We start from the raw sequence: 11,394 nt of genomic DNA, 5'->3' as shown, positions 1-11,394 counted from the left end.
TGAAGGGATACAGAAGCCAGACCCCCTTGCCTCAATGGGGGATGATTCTCAAGGGCCCTTTCAGCTCCCTCTTAAGATCTGCTGAGGCCCTGGCTGCAACTGCTTTGTGGGTCAACTCCTGCCCAATCCTGCCTTTCTCACCCCCTTATGTGTATTTCCTGAGAGTCATCCCCAATTAACTTTCTGCCCTGACTCTACATCTCAGAGTCTGTTTCTAGAAAACCTAACTTAAGTCAAGGAGTGAACTGAGATACAGAAAGGCTGAGTGACTCGTCCTGCCATATAGATAGGCAAGCACAGAATTCTGGCAACAAATGCATAAATGACATAATGCTGACACAAAAAGAATCCTTGAGAACCATCAAGGTCAACCCACCCTTTTCCAGATGGGGAGACTGAGGCAGAGAACCAAGGCATTTGTTCAAGGAATCATAAGCTAATTAAGTGAAAAAGCTCTGATCAAACTCTACATCTTTTGTGGCCCAGTTGGGCAGATAATATTCTTGTGTTTAATCAGCTTCCAGGAAACCTTGAAAAAATCCAACTCAAACTGAACTTTGGGAATTTGGAGTCCATACCAGGTGGCTTTTTAAGCTCATCCTTCATGGACAACACTTCACTGTAACCTCCTGCTATAAGAAGCCATTTAACGTTCAAGCCATCACCTAAATAGAGGAGCCAGGTCTGAATCAGAGGTGATAGTGCACTTTATTAACAAACAAAACAATACCAGAAAGGCAAAACCGTACTGCAGTGTCAATACATACATGTGTACTCCCACGTATAGCACTGGGGCACATTTCAGACAGAACAGTAGGCACCAAGTTCACAGACTAAACATGGTTCACAATCCTTCAATACTGCATCTTCAGGCTGATATACATCCTTATTTAAAAGCTGTGAAAAGAAGGTTAACTTTTCAAATCTCATTCTTAACCTTACTATTGAGTGAGGCTGACAGCCTTCCGAACTGTGAAGCAGGTGACTGAACAGGGCCAGGCTTGATCAGCGGCTTAAACTGACTTGAGAGCAGGTGGAAGAGAAGACCTGTTGCATCTCGGGATTGGATCACCTCATGTATGTGGGAAAGTTCTCAGCTGCCATTTCACCCATAGGCACCACCTGGGCTGGCATTCATTTTTAATAATCTGTAGCTTAACAGGGTTGATCTAATTCGGATGAATTAAAGGGTTCGCTAAAAAGTTTGAGAAGAGGGTAAATCCCACATTCTGGGAGTCCTTCGACATGTGAGACATGTTAACTATGTTAACAACTTGATGACTGTTAAAACTGTTGTCAGTTAAATTTGTCAGCATTTCCCCAGAGGTGTGTCAGAACCAAGTTAATCAGTAAGCAAACAGAAATAACTGAAATAGATCAGGGATGTGATTTCTCAAAGCACTTTGGTATAAAATGCAGCAAGTTCTTACATATTAGGGCATATCCAAGACAATACCAAAACTCTCAACTTAGCTAAAATGCTTTTCAATTGCAAGGTATAGACTGGCAGAAAATCCTGCTCTTTGCTCTCAGGATGTAATTTTGGATTTACAATAAGGTTAATTATGTAATAAACTTGGGTTGGTTCCTCTGGCAATCTTTAATTCCCATTCAATAAAAAAATAGACAGCAGATTAGATTAAGAGTTACTGGGAGATAATAGAAATAAGGATGTGACATGAATACCGAATATGGGAGAAGATAGAAGCAGCAGTAGACTCTTCAGCTTTGAAACAACTGTGCGGCATTTAGTACAGGGGCAAAGACGATGGTATCACTCTATTAAAAATGGTATCACTCTATTACAAATGGCATACTCTATTATAAAAGTATAAAATAATCCAGAGACAGAACGGTTGACAGGATTAATTCTAAAAAAGGAATCTGAATCTAGCTTATGTACTAAATGTGTGGAAGTGACTCCATCAAAATTTTAGTTGATTTAAATATTTTTGCACACAAAGAACAAGCTTCAGCTAGCTAGAAACTTCATTTAAAATGAAATGCCTCATTCATCAATGATGCAGAATATTACTGGGTATCTACCACCTGGGTAGCTGAGTCCACAGAATCTTCTGAATCTTCTCGACTGCTTTATTTGATCACATCTGTGCTGATTTTCATATATGTGTGTGTGTGTGTGTATACACTTTATGGCTGAAACTTTTGGGTTTTTTAAAAAATCTGACAGTTTTTTTTTGTTTGTTTGTTTGTTTGCCACATGGGGCAGCTTGCAGGATCTTAGTTCCCCAACCAGGGATCAAACCCTGGACCTGGTGGTGAAAGCACAGAGTCTTAACCTCTGGACCGCCAGGGAACTCCCCCGACAGTTTTTAAAATGGGAAAGATAAGAGGCGAGTACTGTTCTGAACTCACATTTCTCCTAAGATAAACTTAGTCTTCATATATAAAATCATTCAATTTCATGTCTTTTATAAATCTTAATAATGAAAACAAGTGAGGTTATAACAAGAGCCCTAATTTCCTTTCTGTGCTTGATTAGTCTCATGAAATAACAATCAGAAATTTGTCATGTGCATTTCAGTACTTATTTGAGAGAAACTGGCATGGTGGTATTACTCAAAGGTAACCATGTGGAAGTGCTTCCCTGGTGGCACAGTGGTAAAGAATCTGCCTGCAATGCAGGAGACAGAGGTTTGATCCCTGGGTCAGAAATATCCCCTGGAGAAGGAAACGGCAACCCACTCCAGTATTCTTGCCTGGAAAATCCCATGGACAGAGGAGCCTAGTGGGCTACAGTTCATGGGGTCACAAAGAGTCAGACATGACTGACCCAGTAAACAACAATAACAAACCATGTAAAAACATAGTTAACAGATCTGCCTGATTTTATTATGGCTGTAGAAAAAAGAAAAGAAAAAAATATCTGCCACTAGGGGCCTTCAGAAGGGTCTACCCGAAGAAAGGAAAATACTGCTTCCTTGGAATTGGCAGAATGTTATCAAGGACAATGGGCCAAGTAATGTCTAGCCACCTTCCAGGAGGATGCGAAGAAGCCTACTGTAGTTGGTCTCACGAGGAGCGAAACAGGGAGCTCTCCTGGGGGACAGTCTGGCTACTATTTTGCTCATCTAGGGAGCTACATACCAGTCACAGCAAATCAATTTAAACATCCCTTGGTAAACACTGTCCTCTTTAAGAAAAAGGGGAAAAATGCAAACAAACTATCACGAAGACTAGATGTCTAGAAGTTTAGTTTAGTTTTAGTGTTAGTAGCTCAGTTGTGTCCAACTCTTTATGACCCCATGGACTGTAGCCTGCCAGGCTCCTCTGTTCATGGAATTCTCCAGGCAAGAATACTAGAGTAGATTGCCATGCTCTCCTCAAGGGGATCTTCCTGACCCAGGGATCAAACCTGGGTCTCCTACATTGCAGGCAGATTCTTTGTGGTCTGAGCTACCAGTGTCTAGAAACTTCACAGGAATTAGAAGTGGTCAGGAGATCCCTGAGACAGCAGCCCACAAGATGTTGTGGTCTGAGGGCCTGAACTCTACCTCCACTGCTTTCCCTTATCCAAAGTGGGGGCTGCTCACCCAGGAAGTTTCGAGTCTCTGGGCCTACACTTTATCCTTTGCTAAGAACTTCGAAGGACAGTCACAGGCTGGGCTTTAATCTACTCAACCTCTACAGAGAGAAAGTTAAATGCTTCATTCCTGTGATCATCAGGTATTTTATGTTAAAGGGGAGAAAAATAGGACACAGAAACTGTTTCTCATGAGCATGTCAACTTTAACTTCTTGATGTTAAGAAATTGATCACAGGTTATTTTTCTACCAATCAACACGAGCTGGTCTACAGACAAATCACAAGATGGAGCTTGATCTTCTGGAAATTAAGGAGGTCATACACTGAGATTAAACTGAGGGGTTAAATCAGTTCACTTAAAGATGATCTGATTGCACGGCTGTTCTACGGGTCAGCAATTTGCTTTTGATGATACCGGGGAAGGATAAGCAAAAAGCATGAAGCCAAAACTTCAGGATCGGCTTAGCAGCCTGAATCTGTACATCACAAACCACAGGGCAGTTATTGATGTGGAAAACCCAACAATCTTCAGCAGGCCTGATACGGAAGGCAGGTTTCTCTCCCAGAAGCTGAGGGTGATCTCTACAGCTGGAACATCCTGGATGAATGAACATAGATCGTTAGCAAAAAAAACTCTTGCAGGAATAAGGAGTGGTAAAATATATCTGTAAAATCAGTATCTGGATCTTCCCTGGAGAGTGGCATCTACAAAGACATCAGAGGCTAGAAGTTGAGATTTTTATATGCGATTCCTGGTCTATAGAGATGGAGCTACCAAACTTACTTCAGCTTCAGGTTCTTGGATCCAGATATCTTTGGCAGACAGCTTCCCCAAAGCATTCAAAACCTGAAAGAAACAAAAAAGAAAAAGAAAAGACCTGAAAGAAAGTGGCCATGGTATTATGAGGTTCTGTACTTTCGACAGATTCAAGGCCCTGCTGGCCACAGATGAGCCTCATGAGTGGAGTGAGGGGCAGAGAAGTGGACATCTATTAATAGATAGATGATCAGTGGCACGATCTGGAAAGACCAGATGACAACTACGTCAGTGGACTCAAGAGGGAGAGCCAGCCATTCGGCTTCCTGTCTTACCTCTCTAGCTGCCCGTTCACCAGCCTCTACTGCTCCTTCCATATAACCGCTCCATTGTGTGGCAGTTTCCGTGCCAGCAAAGTAAATCCTGCCTACAGGTTGGCGAATAACCCTTCAAGGGAACAGAGAGGTCACACAGTTACCTGGGAAGGCGCTGAGGGTAAATGAGCTAATCGTGGCCCTCACCTAAAACCCCACAGAAGACAAGGAAGCCCAAATTGTTTCCAAAACTCCTATGCAACTCAGCCAAAGGTGAAAGGCTCCTCCTTGTTTCCTGGGTCTGCACCAAAGGATCTGAGCTTTCAAGCCAGAGAGAATCAGGATATGAGATCATCAATCGCTAAAGATAATGAGACCTTTTTCTAGCTAGCTAGAATTAAAATGTAAGAACATACATTAAGTCCACACTCAGATTCATTTGCTGCATGTTTCCTATTTGCAGTCCATTCTGCTACCTACAGTAAGGGGTGTGTTCTTCATGAGATCTCATCTGACTGCCGGGAAGAACAATGGTGGTGAGTGGGAAGACAGGAAGAGGAACTCATTTCTAGCAAAGGAGAGATCCAAAGGATTATGTGTCTATCTTCTTCAAAAACAACCTCTGGGAGTTTGGGGTTAGTAGATGCAAACTGTTACATATAGAATGGATGGACAACAAGGCCCTATTGTATAGCTCAGGGAGCTATACTCAATGTCCTGGGATAAACCATACTGGAAACAAATATAAAAAAGAATATGTAAAATGCATAACTGAGTCACTTTCCTGTATGGAAGAAATTAACACAACACAGTAAATCAACTACAATTAAAAACAAACAAACAAACAAACAAACCTCTGTACAATTAGCTTCTATGGATGTATCCAGAGACTGGCTGAGGGTAGTGAAATGGGCTTTCTCTTACAGAGAGGTCTTGGTGAAAAGAACCACGGAAAGGCTGGGCTGAATGAGCCACTGTCCCCTCCTACCTTGTTGGCTTTGATTCTTACAGCCACTTGCATGAAATCTCCTAAACCGTGTACCTCCACCCCAAAGGACTTCACCTCAACCTGCCGTCACGCCTTTTTCCAACTCAGGAATCCTTGGCTTCATCTATCCCTGATCCTAGTCCCATCTCCTAGACTTCTACTTTGATTCCAGAACCACTCCAGTTCATCAATACTGTTATCACTAACAAAGGCTATTCATTCTCGGCTTGAGATTTGACAGAAATAGCCAACACTAACTGCCCTTTGGAAAAGGAATTGTAAAAAGCACCCAAGATCTAAATAGGGTTCCCCATGAACCGTTTAATCTTGCATCAGATATTGATGACTTTCACTGAAATACTACACATGTCTATTGAACTCAAATCATTGCGTAATTAATAATTCAATTAAGAAAAACAAATGAAAAGCTCATATAAGGAAAGGATTATTAACAAACCCTTATTCCTTCTCTGTGGACACACATGACCTTGAGTTAACATTTTAGGTCTGTTTCTCTAGAAACCTGATGAAGGCATGAGGCCATATATGTTACCAGGCAACTGCTGCTTATGGTAAAAATGGTTGTCCTCCACCCCCTCACTGGTAACTTGTATCTAGGCTGGGAAAACTCATAAATTGCAAATATCTGGAAAGAGTCTAAATATCTGGGAAATGTTTGGGCTTTCTTGAGCATGCTGCCTCTTGTAACTGGGCATATCCTTTGTGGAGATCCTAGATACTGCCTATGAGGCTGTTTTAAGACACAAAGGCTCCTGTGAGCTAAGGGGTTTCTAAGCTAAGGTGAATTTTCCCATCTTGTGCGCACGTCAACTGCTCACACCTTAGCCGTACACAGTGAGATGCTTCCCCATGATGTCTGATGCTGCTCTGCTGGCAAGACATCTTTAGCCCATGTCCTTTTCTGTAGATTGGTGCCCAGGAGCCTAGGGTAGTCGTGCAAGACTAAATGTTTAGTTGAGCTCAAGAAGGCTCCTTGGAGGACACTGCAGCTTGCAGGATTCTCACGTGTACCAGTGACTCCTGAATTCCTCACCAGTGCTCTGCAATTGTTCTATGTGCTGCCAGGCACTGTTCTACATATGGACATACTTCTTTTCCTATGGACACCTAGAGAATACAAACTATCTGGGACATTACATATAGGAATGCTGATTCCTGTTTCTAAAATCCCCACTGAGCTTGGCTTATCTAGCTTTAAGCTTGGCACACGTCTTGTATCCATTGGTACAGTGTTTGGGTAGTACCTTCCGTATTGAGTCATGATCCCCGGGGGGAAGTAGGCAGTGTAGCAGCCTCCGGAGTACTGCTCCTGACACCAGTTCTTCTCTTCATAGTGCACTGGCTGCAGTTCAGGGGGAGAAAATTTCAAAGGGAAGACAAAGCTGAAATGCTGCCAGTCAACAATTAAGGCTCTTATGTGCTTTACTGTAACAAAACGTTTAAAGTTTATTTTTTTAAAGTAGTCCTGTTTTTCTAACTTAAGGGGAAACATGACAGTACCAAGTAATGGCCTTTTGTGAGGTACCAACAGACAAAACACATACACTTTGACTTTCTCAACCTCTTGCCTAGGAGAGACAGGAAGTATCCCAATATCTGGAAAAGAGGGTATCTCTATGTGGATTTTGAAGTCTTTAAGACTCTATCAACAATCAGGTTCTGGAAGGGTTTGCTCAAATCTCTGCATTCTTTAAATAACAGACCTTACTTCCCTATCTACCAGGGCATTACTGCTAAAAAAGGGGTGGGGGGTAGAAGGGAGAAAGTAGAAGGAAAGCATAGTGTCTAAGAAAAAGGCTTTTTTCAGAACCACTTCTCTCAGCTGGAAATGTGAATGATGGGAATACTATTAAAAAGAGGACACTTAAAGATGAAAAATATTTCCCAAGGGACGTGAGAGGACCTTCTCTGATTTCCCTAACACATTCTGCAAGTTTAGTCTTCCAACAGTTCAGAGAAAATCCCCTGGAAGAGCCCCCCGCTCTCTGCTAGGGTCTTTAAAAATAATTTCATCCTCTTAATTGCTTTCAGTGGTAGATTGAGAGCACCGAAATTCCTAAATGAAGTATAAATTGAGTCTGCAGATGGAAAAACAAATTAGTATGACTTTGACCTGGGCAGAGAGTCCAGATTCAGTCTATCTTATCAAGTATATACTACTGTGTCTGCATCAACAAATAATGATATAGCTGGGATTTTATTTGGCAGTGATCAGTTGACGCTGACAAGAGGGCAGGGCCTCTGTTCCAGGGACTGATCTCAGTCACCCTGGAGATAATACCTGCAGCTTCTGCCTCTCATTACTCCTGGCTGCCAGTTATCCAGCGAGCATTTAAACAGCCCAAGGAACTGCTGCATCAGAAATTGCATGCACCGACAGCAGCATTTTAATGGCCCTTTGTGACTGCTGAAGTTAATCCTCCAGTAAGCATATCCCTTTATACTCTCTTCATAAGACTGTCAGGAAACCAGAATCTGCTTTGCTTTACCACTCAGAGCAAACAGAGCAGAACCTGCTAGGGATTAAAGATGGGGATTTCTTACATGTAAAGCTTCTTGAGATCCTAGCACTTTGGCGTACAGTTCACAGATTTTTCTTTTCCTATAAAAAAAAAGAACCAAAGAATGTGAAGGAAGTAATGACTGATGAGTATGGAATAAACACAGTGAGTTCCAGGGTTCTTGCAATGAACCAGATTTATTAAGTGAAAAATTAAAATCAATGGCCTTCAGTCACTACACTGAATGACCAGTTCCTTGAATCTCTGCCCTCAAATTAACCCTCTTTTTCCTGACACAGTTATGTGCTTTGAAGATTCAACCAACTGTTCTCTTTTACATTTTTGCCTCTTCCACTACCTACTACCATATCTTTTCAAGATTAAAATGGAGAAAATGAGATTGAATTAAATTCAGTTTTAGGAATTGATTCTAAGTTACTATTTGGAAATATGCAAAATTCTAAATCCCTTTTATAAGTCTATAGTAAGTATGATGTGTCTTTTAACTATCCTATGTTTATGTTTTAAATATCTACCAACATATAAAGCTCATTTAATCTTTTAAATATAACATAACACATGCTATACTAGGAGAGGCCTATGGTCATTCCAGGGTAGTAATCTGTCACTTGTCAGAATGGTCTGTGGACACAGTACTGGGTCCTAAGGGCATGGAGGAGCAGTGGGCATGATGTGTTATGTGATATTACCTTAAAACAGTCTCTGACCACCCTCATAATTCATTGTGCAAATGACCAGCACAGAACATGGCACATACTGTATCTTAAAAATCAGTAGTTTTATTCATCTAAGCACTTCTTTTAAAAAAAGATTACCATTAATTTATTTTTATTTGGCCATGCCATTTGACCTGCAGGATCTTAGTTCCCCAACCAGGGACTGAACCAGAAGTTAAAGCATTGAGTCCTAACCACTGGACTGCCAGAGAATTCCCTATCTAAGCACTTCTTGAAACAGATACATTTTAAACTCACAATCACTCTTGGTAAAGTTTAAAAGCTCTAATTTACTAAAATTACCCATTTTAGAAATGAATAGGTCTGTTTTAGAAATTGTTTAAACAGGTTAACACTGATCCAGTTATACACGTTAGGTATTTATCTTTTTTAGTCTTTATATAGGTTAAATATTGAAAGTGCTTCAAGATACTTTCTTATACACTAATAAATGACTGGAAAAAATTGCTAAAAATGTCATAAAGGGTTTAATTCAAATCTGTAAGATAAGCATTAAAAGCTAAAGAGACAAATGGTAAAAAAAAATATTGGGGGGAAGGAAGGAGGTAAGGGAAGGTTATAGTTATTAGAAATAAATTTTAAAAGATGCCAATTTCATGTTGCCAGTTACAATAGAAAACAAGTGTTCCCAATTTCACAGGTGTTCCCAATGTCTCTGAATAATGTTGGACAAAGTGTAACTTTATACATTTACCTGAAGGCTCACACTTACATGATTTATACAACTCCTAGAGTTTCCATCCCGTGGCTATAGTAGTAAATCAAGAGAAGGAGGCGGAATGATAGATGCTGTTTACCAATACCACTTTACCATGGAAGGTTTTAAGGGAGAGACAAATGCCACTTCTGAGGTGATGTCACACATCATGAGATAGCTATTTAAGTTCCAGTACAGGCAGGCAAGATTCACTGTCCTTCAAGGAGCTGTTCATACTACAGCTCAATAATGACAAAGGAAAGGCAGAACTGGAAGAAGTCTCAAGACTACTGTGTACCTGTCTGTCTCTCTCTGTGTAATCCAAGCCATTCATTTCAGACATGAAGAGACTGAGGCTCAGTGTGCTCAAGAGACTAGCTCAACATCACTCAGCTCATTAATGGCAGGGTCAAGGGTATACTCTCCTGAGCATCCCACCTGTAGTAAGTGCTCAATAAAAATTTACTGAATCAAAATCCATCCTCAGTCCAGTGTGGTACCCTCTTTTCTACTCTATGATATGACCAATTCTTACCTACTTCACAAGAGTGTTACAAGAAATAATTCTGATATTTTGAGTCAATAAGAAAACAAAAATATTGACAATTGTTATCCTGAAAACTTAACAATGCTTCATTTACTTTAGGTACATGTAATAACATCTTTGTTAAAACAGAGTGAACTCTAAAATGTAATCAAACTACTCTATAGTTAACTTTTCATTCAAGAACAGTAAACCAGTTATCATAGAAATTTGTCATTATTGACTGTATTTCACATTATTAAATGAGTCAATGATGAGTTCTAATGAACACATAGGAAATTATCTTCTCTATCCCTTCCTCCCATTAATATAAAAATTTTTAGAAAAGTTATATAAGATAAGGATGGTACAACAATGCACTGGTTGCTTAGCTAGGCTCTAAAAATAACAGAACATACTTTAAATGATGTACAAAAGAAGTCATTGTGCAAGTTGGATATACGTACTGGTTTCTAAACCTGGCTGCTCATCATAATTACTCAAAAGGCTTGTTAAAATATGCAAATACTCAGGCCCCACCCCTAACCTACCAAATCAAAATCTATCAGCCTCAGAAAAAATATATTTTCCAAACATCCTTTGGGAAATGTTGACGTAGTTTGTTCTGGGAACTATTACTTGAGTCAATGACATTCAGAATTCCAAGTGGTTTTGCCTTATAAAAACTTTTGAGAAGTTTAGCCACTATGTGGAATCAAAACCAAATGTCTACATCCAGGCTGGTATTTATTTTACTATTAATAAGGAGGGAAGGCAGGAAATCCAAAAGAAAATGTCAAGCTTAGTATGACATAATGAAAAAAAATACACATTAGATGCTATTCGTGACTTTGTCACAAGCTGGCTATGGAGCCTTGAACAAATCATTCCCCATCGCCAGACCCCCAACTTCTTCCTCTATTGAGTGAGTAGGCAGACACTAAAATAGTTCCCCTTTCCTGACATCAAATCTCATGGTTGCTCAAATAAACAAACCCATGTGCAATTGTGGGAACGTCTGCGGCCTTTCCCTAACTTGCAAAGTCATCAAAGTAACTCTCAAAGCAAGGTCTGCTAGTTGATTTGCTGCTTCATTTTTAAATCAAATGCAGAGAGAAGTATATATTTGCACGCACACCCTCTTCAAAAGCTAACAAAGGATTTAGGGTTATCCCTGTCGTAATGAAAGGGTTTGCATAACTCAATGAAGCTATGAGCCATATCATGCAGGGCCACCCAAGATGGAAGGGTCATAGTGAAGAGTTTTGAGACAATGTGGTCCACTGGAG

The 11,394-nt window shown here is 40.4% G+C and overlaps 1 protein-coding gene across 1 annotated transcript in view; it reads right to left on the bottom strand.

Moving 5' to 3' along the window:
• Window positions 1-685: 685 nt before the first annotated feature.
• The window catches only part of MAOA (monoamine oxidase A), an 83,721-nt gene continuing 73,012 nt past the window's right edge, over window positions 686-11,394 (bottom strand). The window contains exons 11-15 of the mRNA XM_027533676.1: window positions 8,171-8,228; window positions 6,871-6,968; window positions 4,639-4,750; window positions 4,331-4,393; window positions 686-4,144 (exon numbers count right to left, since the gene is read on the bottom strand). Coding sequence (XP_027389477.1) covers window positions 3,998-4,144; window positions 4,331-4,393; window positions 4,639-4,750; window positions 6,871-6,968; window positions 8,171-8,228 — 478 coding nt within the window. The 3' untranslated portion in view covers window positions 686-3,997. The remainder of the gene's footprint in view (window positions 4,145-4,330; window positions 4,394-4,638; window positions 4,751-6,870; window positions 6,969-8,170; window positions 8,229-11,394) is intronic.

This window comes from Bos indicus x Bos taurus, chromosome X (assembly GCF_003369695.1).
Source record: "Bos indicus x Bos taurus breed Angus x Brahman F1 hybrid chromosome X, Bos_hybrid_MaternalHap_v2.0, whole genome shotgun sequence".
NCBI lineage: Eukaryota > Metazoa > Chordata > Mammalia > Artiodactyla > Bovidae > Bos > Bos indicus x Bos taurus.
This window is presented reverse-complemented; position numbering and strand designations above follow the sequence as displayed.